Genomic DNA, 13,129 nt, shown 5'->3' with positions numbered 1-13,129 from the left:
TGTTATGATGGCTAAATTCAGATTACCAAATTGATGTCACCAAGGACAGGACTGGAAGGACATGTGACAGCCAGGCTCTTCTGAACAACGACTGGCTTTGAACAGTCAGAAGCTGGGTACTGTCTGTCCTTTCATTGTGCCCTTCCTGCCCAACCAGGAAGGTGCTACATCTGCAAGTTTGGAGTCCCTTGTGGACAAAGGATGTAGTTGAGGCTGTGAAAGAATGTCTGCTTTCCTCCATTGCTAACGAAGTTATGGGACTGTGAAAATGGCTTTTCCGGAAATGCTGAAATGCTGCCTGCTTTATTTGAGATAAACAAACAGCTGTTAGGGGTGTTCAAAGAGCTGCTGTAGGTATCTGATTGTTTGTTTGTTTGTTTGTTTGTTTGTTTGTTTGTTTTGTCGTTGCCTGGGTTACTGACTAGCATAAAGCGAAGAGATGGATTTGCTCTATGGAGGTTGTCGTGTTAGAGTACAACATGAGTGTGCTGCAGATTTTGCCTTCTCTCATGTGCAGTGGTATGCACAAAGTGCACAGAATAAGAGAACATAGAACCACGATGCTCAGGGACACACAGCTCAGAACTCCACATTTGTTAACCTGCTGCACAATAAGCCACGCCCACTCATCTGGTAAACTGGCCACCAGCTTTCTAACTGTTCTACTTTATGTGATCTAAAATACCACAACACTTCCAGCACCCACAGGGCTTCAGGGCTTTCTAGGCAATGGGCTTCAGGGCTTTCTACTCATTCATGGTAGCACAGGTGCATTTTCTAATAATTTAATGTGTATAAAGCCTTGCATCTGTTGTTATAAATACCATTTCTCTTAAGTCAAGATCGCAGCAGATTTTGAGTGTTGTAGCCAATTTCCAGTATGATCTTTGGTCTTCACTGTATGAGTTTGCATAACTCAGAAGGGTTGGGTTTTTTTGGGGGGGTGGAGTCTTTGTTTTTATTTTGTTTTTGTTGATGTTTGGAATACATATAGTTTGTTATAAAATAAAACAAATTTTTGTGATTAAAAAGACCCTTGACTTTACCTGTCATTTGGTACATATGGGCATTTGGTACATATAGGTTACTGTCATTTCAGAGCCCATAAATTATAGCACAGGAGGAGAAGTGATCAGACTGACAAATGTAACAGCAAGCCAGTCTCTGTGCATTCCTCTTGGAAAACATGTAACCCCCACCCCAGATTACAAAGCAAAGAAAATATGACTAAGGTGCTGGCAAGGTGACTTGGCAGATAACAGGAACTTCCTCTGCGAGCCTGGCAACCTGAGTTTGGACTTCCAGACCCTCACAAAGGTTGAAGGAGAGAACTGACTCCACAGAATTGTCTGTGGGCCTCCATGCGATAACACATACATATATATATATCACACACATACACTGATAATCAACCAAAGAAGGTAAAGTTTTGAAAGAAAACATAATCCTATTTAGGGCCAAAGTGAAAAGACAAGCATCCTCATGATTGTCTTGAGATTTACAGGATGTGTAAGCTTTACTGCTGATTTACAAATAAACCACATCATCTGTTTCTTGTTATCATGTATATATTCATTTTACTCTATAAAGCATAATTGGGATACGGGAAATGATAATTGCAGCCAATTCTGTTTAATCACCCTGATGTAATCTCATTTTCCAACACAAGTAAACACAACTGCTCCCCCTGGGTCATGCCGGTCTTCACATACCTTTTGTTTTATGACTTGGGGAAGATTGGTTACAGAGTTGGCCCAGGAGGAGTACCGCTGTTTGTTTCCAGCGGGATTATCCAGGTCCAGGAAACTAAGGTCAGCTACAAAGCCAGGGCCTCCACCTCTGACAAATGGCTCTCCTCGAAGCACCCTGCCCTGGTTTCCTACAAATGGAGGAAACAAGTGGAATGAATCAGCATAAGTCATCATGCATGGAGAAAATGAAATTATCAAGGGGAAGTCTAAAGTCTGGTAGGTGTTTAAAAAAAAATCCATCAAACTGTGGCATCTTTAGAAAAGCAAACCATAAAGACAATAGTATGAGGGATGCCTGGATTTTTAGAGAATTTAAACCATTCTATACAACACTACAGTGGTTATTATCCTTCTAACATCCTTAGAAGACCCATAAAATATACAACACCAAGCGCAAACACTAATGTCAATATGTATCGTGTAATATTGATACCTATTGTATGAAAAGCTATCTCTGTGTAGATGCATCCATCTTAGCAATTGTTCTGCTGCTGTGGGAGGTATGACTACAATGGGGGTGGGAAGAGTATGGCAAATCTCTACATTTTGCTCATGATGGTGCTGTGACTCTCAGTGGACATAAAAAATAAGATTGAAAAGAGAAGTAGGTGGCTGGGGATATTGTTTAGTCGGTAAAGCATTTGCTAACCCTCGGGTAACTCTGCACCCATACCTGCACTGCATAAGATTAGTCCTGGGAGCACAAGCCTATAATCTCAGCACTCACTCAGGAAATAAAGGGGATCAGAGGTTCAAGGTCATTCTCTACTACATAACAAGTTGAAGGACTGACTAGGATACATTAGACCCTGTTTAAATAATAATGGTAGTGGCGGTGATGAACAAGGAGGAGGAAGAAGAAAAGGAGGAAGAGAAGAAAGAAGAAGAGGAAGAGGAGGAGGAAGGAAGAAGAAATAAGAGGAAGGAGAAGGAGAAGAAGGAAAAAAGAAGAAGAAAACGTCTCTAGACAGGTATAGAGGATATCATATAATAACTGCTAGTTTTAAATGCTTTAGCTCAGTAAGAGTATCATGCATGCTTTGCAGAAGAATAAATTAGAAAAAGCATACATATATTAAAGGATGATGTATGAAGGTAAAACTTACTTTCAAATAACTCCATAAATAACATAAGCATTTGAAATACATGCTCAGTGATACTGCTAAATAATTGGTCAATATTATAAATGTTATATGTGTATATGTGACAAATGTCAGAATAAATAGAATAGATAATAGATATGGGGGCTGGACAGATGACTCAGCGGTGAAGAGCACTGACTGCTCTTTCGGAGGTCCTGAGTTCAATTCCCAGCAACCATATGGTGGCTCACAATTGTTTGTAATGGGGTCTGGTGCCCTCTTCTGGTGAATCTGAAGAGAGTAAGAGTGGTGTACTCACATGCATAAAATAAACAAAAATTTCAAAAACGATAATAAATATGTAAACAATTACTGTGCTCCTTATATAATTTTTTCTGTATTTGAAATTCTTTGTGATAAAATACTAAAGAAAAACCAGCTCAGGGTCTAGCACATTAGCAAATTTTTAAAAGCTGTTAATTAACAGGAATACATTACCTACAACATAAAAAATGTTCTGAAAAGTTTGAATGTTAATTGAATTCCTATTTTCCATTTATGTGTCTCATAATTTTAGATATATTTTTATCTCCACTCAAAATTGGTTCTTACAAAGGTCATGACTAGACATTTCTAATCCTACAGATCAAATTTTGAGTGATTTCCACTTCCTTTGTTATAACTGTACAAATTTTGAAATTTTGTCAAATGAGCACACTGTACTTTTATAATGAGAAATTATGAAAGCCTGGTATTTTCAATAAATTACCTGAGTGCCTCATTTCCATTGTTAATTCTGGTTTGATATGCAAATAGTAGCCTTTTAAATGCAATATCTCACAAGTCCAAGCCTTTAGCTACTGAATCACCACAGGATGAGGTGCCTGTAGGTTCCTTAGCTCAAATTAGACCTAGAAAAGAATATCTAAGGGGAAATGCCTCAGAATCTGCATCTGTCACCCCACTTTCCCCAGTGATCTTCATGAGCAAGAAAGATTGGGGATCATTTTCTTACTGACACACCAGGTTATAATGAGCAGGTTCTACAAAATAGGTGCCATTTTTAATCATTTATGCTCTACCTCCAGACCCCATGAACCCTCTGCTCTGGCTAAGGCATTCCACCTGAGAAAACACAGCAAGTAAAACAAGAAAGAACCAGATTCCATGTGTCTACAGCTCATGTCTGGTTCTTGCTATCAGTGCTCTCCAATAACCTTTTTGTTTCAATGTGCCTGTGTAAAATGAGAATATAAATTCTAAGCACTTTCTAGGTAGGAGGAGTGCACTGGTTAGCTTTTGTAAAGCACTTAGAATTATTCTGGTAGAAAATAAGTGCTATCTATTTATTAAATGCAAACTAAAGTCAGTGAGCAGAGCTCTGTTGACCATATAGTAGAAACCAATGTCAATGTCTTCCAAGACCTTCTCTCTCCACCTTAGCATCCAGAGAGCTACTTTTCCACATCACTGGAATTGCAGGGGGGTAGTGGGAGGGGCTGGATGGGAGTAATATAAGAGGAATTGGAAGGAGGAAAGGGAAGGGGTGATCATTTAGGTATACTTTAATTGGATTTTTTTAATTTTCTATATTCTTTGTTTACATTCCAAATGCTTTCCCCTTTCCCGGTTTCCCCCTCCCCATATGTCCCATAAGTCCTCTTCTCTCCACCCATTCTCCAATCACCTCCCTCCTTTTTCTTTGTCCTGGTACTCCCCTACAATGCTGGATCAAGCCTTTCCAGGATCAGGGCCCTCTCCTTACTTCTTCATGGGAGTCATTTGATAAGCTAATTGTGTCTTGGGTATTCAGAGCTTCTGAGCTAATTAATATCCACTTATCAGTGATTGCATTCCATGTGTATTCTTTTGTGCTTGGGTTACTTCACTTAGGATGATATTTTCCAGTTCCAACCATTTGCCTAAAATTTTCATGGATTCATTGTTTTTAACTGCATAGTAGTACTCCATTGTGTAAATATACCACATTTTCTGTATCCATTCCTCCACTGAGGGACATCTGGGTTCTTTCCAGCTTCTAGCTATTATAAATAAGGTTGCTATGAACATAGTAGAGCATGTGTCCTTATTGCATGCTGTGGACTCCTCTGGGTATATGCCCAGGAGAGGTATAGCAGGGTCCTCCGGAAGTATCATGTCCAGTTTTCTGAGGAAACGCCAGACTGATTTCCATAGTGGTTGTACCATCTTGCAATCCCACAGCAGTGGAGGAGTGTTCCTCTTTCTCCACATCCTCACCAACATCTGCTGTCTCCTGGTCAGAATTAACCATTCTGACTGGTGTGAGGTAAAACCAGCCACACTGAAACTAATAGAAAAGAAACTGGGGAAAGTCCTTGAGGACATGGGCACAGGGGAAAAGTTCCTGAACAGAACATCAATAGCTTATGCTCTAAGATCAAGAACTGACAAATTGGACCTCATAAAATTACAAAGTTGCTGTAAGGCAAAGGGTGCTGTCAAAAGGACAAAACGACAACCAACAAATTGGGAAAAGATCTTCACCAACCCTACATCCGATAGAGAGCAAATATCCAATATATACAAAGAACTCAAGAAGTTAGACCCCAGGGAACCAAATAACCCTATTAAAAATGGGGTACAGATCTAAACAAAGAATTTTCACCTGAAGAAATTCGGATGGCCGAGAAGCACCTTAAGAAATGCTCAACATCATTAGTCATTAGGGAAATGAAAATCAAAACAACCCTGAGATTTCACCTTTAATTGGTTTTTAAGATTTACTTATTTATTATATATAAGTGCACCGTGGCTGTCTTCAGACACACCAGAAGAGTGGGTATCAGATCTCATTACAGATAGTTGTGAGCTACCATGTGGTTGCAGGATTTGAACTCAGGACTTCTGAAAGGACAGTCAGTATTCTTAACCACTGAGCCATCCCTCCAGCATTAATTTTTTTTTTAATGAAAAGAAAAAAAATCTTCTTCAGCCACATCAATTCCTTTGAAAGAAATGAATGCTATACCCGGCCTTGTCACCGCCATATTCTTGGTACCCAGGACCTCCCCCAAAGGTCCCTCCTTCCTCACTGAGCACCACAACAGCTGAGGTCAGCCTTCATCCCTAACTCTACCCTCATCCCCCAAAATATTTAAGCTCTAATGCTGCCAAGTCTACTACCTTGCAGAAGGCATGGGTATCTCGCTTCCACGCCAACCCCTGTGACAACCCACTCCTTTTATGGAAATAAGCTGTAGTCTCTGCATCCAATGGATGCTTTCATCTGCTCTTGGCTAACTTGGCTAACTTGACATTTTTTCTAGCACTTCCTGTTAGCCTCTCACTCTTCTACTCTCCGACTCTTTGCTTCTCACATTAAAGGGTCATTTGTATGCCTCTCCTCCTCTACAGATATACCTATGTAAACCATCACTTCTTTATTCCTGCCTTCAAACTTAGTGGTGTCCAACAGCCACCAGAACCAATTTCAAATTCCTTAATACCATGGCTATAAAATCTTTATGAGCTGATCTGAATAACACTATCAGCAAAGGAGTAGGATACACAAAAAAATAACACATACACAAAAAAAAAAATCAGTAGCTCTTTTAAATACAAAAGACAAATAGACTGACCAAAAAAAAAAAAAATCAGGGAAGCATCACCTTCTTTAAGATAAAATAAAAAGTTAACTATCTTGTGAGATTTCTAACTCTAAGCAGGCAAGCAAAAGACTCATATAATAAAAACTTTAAGATGTTGAAGAAGTTGAAAAAGTCACCAGAAGATATGAAGAACTCCCATATTCATGAATTGGTAGGAATATCATTGTGAAAATGACCATTCTACCAAAAGCAATCCATAGATTCAAGACAATATCCATTAAATTCCAAGTCTTCCACTTCAGATGAAAACACAAACACACATATACACACACACACATACATCTTGAACAGAACTGTAGGAAGTATAGCTGTTTCAGATTTCAACTTGTATTATAGAGTTATAATAATGAAAATAGCATGATATTGCATGAAAACTAACCCTTTGATCAATGTAACCAAGCTGACGACCTAGACATAATTCCACACATCTACAAACACCTGATATGTTCCACAAAAAAACTGAAAAATATATACTAGAGAAAAGACAACATCTTCAGTAAATGATGTTGATTAGAATGGATGACTGCATATAGAAGAATGTAAATATATCTGTACTTATCAACCCACACAAAACTCAAATGGGTCAGAGACATCAACAGAAGACAAGATACTCTGAATCTAATAGAAAAGAAGAGTGGGTAATAACCTTCAAATGATTGTCATGGGAAAAGACTTTCTGAACAGAGCTCTGTTAACCTAGGTACTAAGATCAACAACTAATAGATGAGACCTCGGGACTGGTGAGATGGCTCAGTGGGTAATAGCACTGACTGCTCTCCCAAAGGTCCTGCGTTCAAATCCCAGCAACCACATGGTGGCTTACAACCATCCATGATGAACTCTGATGCCCTCTTCTGGTGCGTCTGAAGACAGCTATAGTGTACTTATATATAATAATAAATAAAATCTTTTAAAAAAATAAAAATACAGCACAGGAAGCTCAGGAAGGAGGAGGACTGAAGTGGGGGTGCTTTGGTTCCTCTGATAAAGGGAACAAAATACTCTCAGGAGCAATAAGGGAGACAATGTGTGGAGCAGAGACTGAAGTAAAGAGACTGTCCTACCTGGAGATTCATCCTATAAACAGTCACCAAACCCCAACACTACTATGGACAACAAGAAGTGTATACCAAAAGGAGCATGCAATGGTTGTCTCCGGAGGGGCCCTGCCAGAGCCTTACAAATACAGAGGCAGATGCTAGCAGCCAACCATTGGACTGGGCATGGGGTCCCCAATGGAAGAGCTGGAGGGTGATCCAGAGGAGCTGAAAGGGTTTACAGCCCCATGGGAAGATCAATGATTTCAGCCACCCAGATGCCCAGGACTCCCAGGGACTAAACCTTCAACAAGGGGTACACATGGTTCTAGCCAAAAATGTGTCAGAGAAATGCCTTGTTGGGCATCAGTGGGAGGAGTGGTCCTTGGTCAAGTAAAGGCTCAATAGAGGTCCCAACAAAGGGAAATCAAAGGGGCGGGGAGGTGAGTGGGTCAGGTGGAGGGGCATATATGTAGATGCAGGAGGTGGGAGGAGGGGTTGGGGGTCTTTGGGGAGGGGGAAATCGGAAAAGGTTTTATCATTGGTAATGTAAATGAAAACAATATTCAATTAAAAAATAAATAAATAAAAATAAATGAGACCTCGTGAAACTGAAAAGCTTCTGTTCAATGAAGGACTACATCATTCAGACAAAGTGGCAGGCTACAGAATGGGGAAAGATTTTTACCAATTGTACATCTAACAGAGGGTTAATATCCAAAATATATAAAGAACTTTTTTAATGAACATCAAAAAAAAAGGTATACAGAATTAAACCAGAAGATGAACCATAAATGTCTGAGAAACAAAGAAATATTCAACATCTTTAACTATCAGGCTCAATAGTGGAAATTAAAACTACTTATACATCTAACATAGGGTTGATATCCAAAATATATAAAGAACTTTTTTAATGAACATCAAAAAAAGATTTTAAAATAGTATACAAAATTGAACTCAGAAGATGAACCATAAATGTCTAAGAAACAAAGAAATATTCAACATCTTTAGCTATCAGGCTCAATAGTGGAAATTAAAACTACTTTGAAATTTCACCTAGCCCAACCCAAAATGACCAAGATCAATATTAAAAAAAAAAACAACAGAAAAAAATGACAGCTCTTGCTGGTGATCATAAATAGTCATCCATTGCTGGTAGAAACGCAAACTTGTACTGTCACTATGGAAATCAATGTGGGGATTCCTCAGGAAGCTGGTGATAGTGCTACTTCAAGATGCAGCTATGCGACTCTTGGGCATATACCCAAAGGACTCTACACCTTACTATAGAGATACTTGCTCACCCATAGTCATTGCTGCTCTATTCATAATAATCAAAAATTGGAAACAACCTAGATGTTCATCAGCAGATGAATGGATAATGAAAATGTAATCTATTTACATACACCCAGAAGATGCTCCAACATGTAATAAGGACACATGCTCCACTATGTTCACAGCAGCCTTATTTATAATAGCCAGAAGCTAGAAAGAACCCAGATGTCCCTCAGTGGAGGAATGGATACAGATAATGTGGTACATTTACACAACGGAATACTACTCAGCTATTAAAAACATTGAATTCATGATATTCTTAGGCAAGTGGATGGAACTAGAAAATAGCATCCTGAGTGAGGTAACCCAATCACAAAAGAACACACATGGTATACACTCACCGATAAGTGTATATTAGCCCAGAAGCTCAGAATACCCAAGAAATAATTCATATACCAAATGAAGCTCAAGAAGAAGGAAGACCAAAGTGTAGATACTTTGGTCCTTCTTAGAAGGGGGAACAAAGTACCCATTGGAGGAGATACAGAGATAAAATGTGGAGCAGAGACTGAAAGAAAGGCCATCCAGAGACTGCCCCACCTGAGGATCCATTCCATATACAGTTACCAAACCCAGACACTTTTGTGAAGGCCAAGAAGTGAATGCTAACAGGAGCCTGTATAGCTGTCTCCTTAGAGGCTCTGCCAGTATCTGACAAATACAGAGGTGGATGCTCTTAGCCAACCATTGAACTGAGCACAGGGTCCCCAATGGAGGAGCTAGAAAAAAGACTGAAGGAGCTGAAGGGGTTTGCAGCCCCATGGGATGAACAACAATATGAACCAATCAGTACCCCCAGGGCTCCCAGGGACTTAATCACCAACCAAAGAGTAGACATGAAGGGACCCATGGCTCCAGCCGCATGTGTAGCAGAGGATGGCCTTGTTGGACATCAGTGAGAGGAAAGGACCTGGGACCTGTGAAGACTCGTTGCCCTAGTGTAGGGGAATGGCCAGGACAGGGAAGTAGGAATTGTTGGTTTAGTGACCAGGGGGAAGGGGTTGGGATAGGGAGTTTTCAGAAGAGGGGGGAATGACATTCAGAAACGGGATAACATTTGAAATGTAAATAAAGAAAATATCTAATAAAAAAAAGAATTAATTCGGTGGGGGGGGAGGGGTATGCTGAAGAGATGGCTCAGCAGTTAAGAGCGCTGACTGCTCTTCCAGAGGTCCTAAGTTCAATTCCCACCAACCACATGGCTGTAATGGGATCTGATGCCCTCTTCTGGTGTGTCTGAAGACAGTTACTACATACCGTCATAGACATAAAATAAATAAATAATTTTTAAAAAACAAAATTAATTCAGCCGGGCCTGTCATTCACTTGACCAAGAGACCATCCCTCAGGAAAGCTGGTTCACATTAAGGCATGCTAAAGAGATCAGAAGAAGAATTATCCAAGGGAGATAATGTGCTTTTGCTTCACAGAAACTTGCTCTTTGGCGCAGTCTCTTATGGAGGCTCTCAATAGGCTCTGCTGTGTCTACCTGCTTTCCTTAATCCTCACTCTCAAGAGCCTGACTGTTCTTTTGTCTTCTTTGCTTTCTGATCCTGGCTAAAGCCTCAGCTTGTTTCCTCCTGGCACATTGGTGCTTCTTCACTCTTTCTCTAAGACTGTCCAACCACACACACTCCACCATGTAGCTCCATTGCAGAACATGCTCAAAAGGCATGGCTTTCTCTCTTCCTTTTCTCCATAAACTCCTGTAATCACTGCTGATTACGGGAAACTCCTGTAATCGCCTGTCTTCCCTATTGTTTTCTTTCAAACTTGAATAATATTGCTCACAAGCTTCCTAATCAGTCCATTTTTAAATTCTTTAATGAACACTATTAGGAATCTAAAGAGGCCCTAATTTCCCTGATACCCATATACTGCATAGCACAGAGGTCCCCTCGTTTTCTGGTAACCCATGGGTTCAAGTCTAAATTGGTAACGTAGTAAGAAACTATCTCAATAAAGTAAAATAATTGAAAAATAAAGCAAGGCAGAAAAGTATCTAAATAGATTTTTTAAACAGAATACCTGCTAAAGATTAAAAAGTTCTAAAGACTAAAACTTAATTAATTATTAGAATGATCAAAGCTAAGCTAGTAATGCAAATTGGCCTCTTTCTCATTTACCTGAAGTTGATTTTAAAGCATTTTCCAGTTCCTCACATCTCTTATCTGATGATGCTACAAAAAAAGACCGAAAGTCTGAAGATGAACATGCCTTCTCCTGGGCTGACCCAAAACCTGGGAAGAAACACAAAAGTCAAGTGTTTAGTTTCTAGGTTCATTAAAGACCTTCTTCGGTGCATAGCCATGTGTAGTTTCTAGCTGCAGTGGCCATTTGCTAAAAGTGTAACAAAATGTGCAGTTTCAAGAGCTCTCTAAGGGCAATATTCAGAAGAAAAGGTAGTTGGATTTGTTATTTTCCTCCTATTAGCATTGGCTGAAGAGGGGGTGGGGGCAGGGAATCCCAAGTAAGTGTCACATAAACGAGTATCAGAAACTGAATACTTCAAATAGAGTCATCTTTTACCCACTTTTGATCAGTTTCTTAGAAATAAAACAAATGAACACAGGAGTATGTCAACTTCCCACTCAGTGGAGATTCTAAAAGCTGAACTATACAAATTAATTCCTTAACTCCTGGCCCAACTAACCTGACCCCTCTGTCAATATCTGTGGTTCCTAATGATAGGAATTAGGAGCAAGATAACCCTCCTTTGTAGGGAGTCTTGTTGGGGGTACAAGCCTAAAGAAAATAAAATGTCTACATGCCCTGGTGGAAGAGGTCAAGAGTCAGATCTAAGGGAATAGATGATGGACAATGGAGTCTTCCTAAGCGTTGAGCTCAGGAACTAAATCCAGAAAACCCTGATGCATCAAGAATCTGTCCATGCGTTGATGGACATGTAGGCTGCTTTCATATTTTGGTATTGTGAAGGCTAAGTAGATAGCACAACAGGAGAGCCTACGAGTCTGTGACTAGTGAAATAAGAAAGATTATCAATAAATTAAGAGATGTGGTCTGATCTTGACAACAAATTCTAGAGAACACAAGGAAAAAGAACGCTGCTCATTACTGTTGGGCATGTAGACTGGTACAGTCACAATGGAAATCAATACACCAACACCCCTGGTCCTCTTACATCCTAAGATTGACTGTGTCAATACGCTGAGAGATACATGCATATTCATGTGTATTGTGGCATTATTCACAACATGATAGAAGGATATCAAACCAGCTTAGATAGTTATCAACAGATAAATGGATAAAGAAAATATATAGAAACACAATGAAACGTTATTCTGCTAGAAAAGAAAAATTAATGAAATCGTGGCATTTGCAGGAAAATTGAAGAAACTAGAAAACACTGTGTTAAGTGAAATAAGCCAAAATTAGAAATACCAGTACTAATAGTTTTCCCTTATATGGGAGACCTAGATTTAAATGTGGGGAAAGAATAGCTGGACCAGGGGCTGCCCCTGACTCTGTTGCCTCCCTGTGGATCCTGTTCCCCTAACTGGGTGACCTTGTCTGGCCTCAGTGAGAGATGACTCACCTAGTCCTGTAATGACATGATGTGCCAGGGTGGGTTGGTACCCAGGGGGCCTCCCCCTTCTCAGAGGAGAAGAAGGGGCCTGGGGAAAGGGACTGGGGGAGGCTTGGATGGAAGGTGGGCCACAATCAGGATGTAAAGTGAATTAATTAATTAGTTAATTGATTAATGAAAAGAATAAATGTGGGGAGATGTGGTGGTTTGAATATGTTGGTCCCAGGGAGTGGCACTATTAGGAGATGTGGCCTTCCTTATTCGAGGAAGTGTCTCACTGTAGGGGTGCACAATGAGACCCTCCTCCTAACCATGTGGGAGCAGTCTTCTCCTAGTGGCCTTTAGATGAAGATGTAGAACCCTCAGCTCCTCCTGCACTATGTCTGCCTGGATGCTGCCATATTCCTGCCTTGATGATAATGGACTAAAACTCTGAACCTGCAAGCCCAGCCCCAATTAAAAGTTGTCCTCATAAGAGTTTCCCTGGACATGGTGTCTCTTCACAGCAATGGAAACCCTAACTAAGACAGGAGAGAAAGAAGAATGAGAGGAGAGAACTAGGCCTGGGTCTGTGAGAGAAAAAGAAGCATTGGGGATCGGGACTGATGGAGGGTATGTGACAGAAAGTAAAGGGGACAAGAGGAGGGGTGAAGAGCTAAGCAAGAGGGACATCGGGTAAAAAGAAAGACCGCAGACGAGAGGAGTAAATAAAAACAAGATCTGTATG

General features: G+C 40.2%; 1 protein-coding gene across 1 annotated transcript in view; it reads right to left on the bottom strand.

The window, feature by feature from the left end:
* C7 (complement C7) overlaps positions 1–13,129 on the bottom strand; it is a 62,277-nt gene that overhangs the window by 23,075 nt on the left and 26,073 nt on the right. Inside the window, exons 9-10 of the mRNA XM_052159810.1 lie at positions 10,982–11,095; positions 1,713–1,879 (exon numbers count right to left, since the gene is read on the bottom strand). Of these exons, the coding sequence (XP_052015770.1) occupies positions 1,713–1,879; positions 10,982–11,095 (281 nt within the window). The remainder of the gene's footprint in view (positions 1–1,712; positions 1,880–10,981; positions 11,096–13,129) is intronic.

This window comes from Apodemus sylvaticus, chromosome 16 (assembly GCF_947179515.1).
Source record: "Apodemus sylvaticus chromosome 16, mApoSyl1.1, whole genome shotgun sequence".
Classification (NCBI taxonomy): domain Eukaryota; kingdom Metazoa; phylum Chordata; class Mammalia; order Rodentia; family Muridae; genus Apodemus; species Apodemus sylvaticus.
This window is presented reverse-complemented; position numbering and strand designations above follow the sequence as displayed.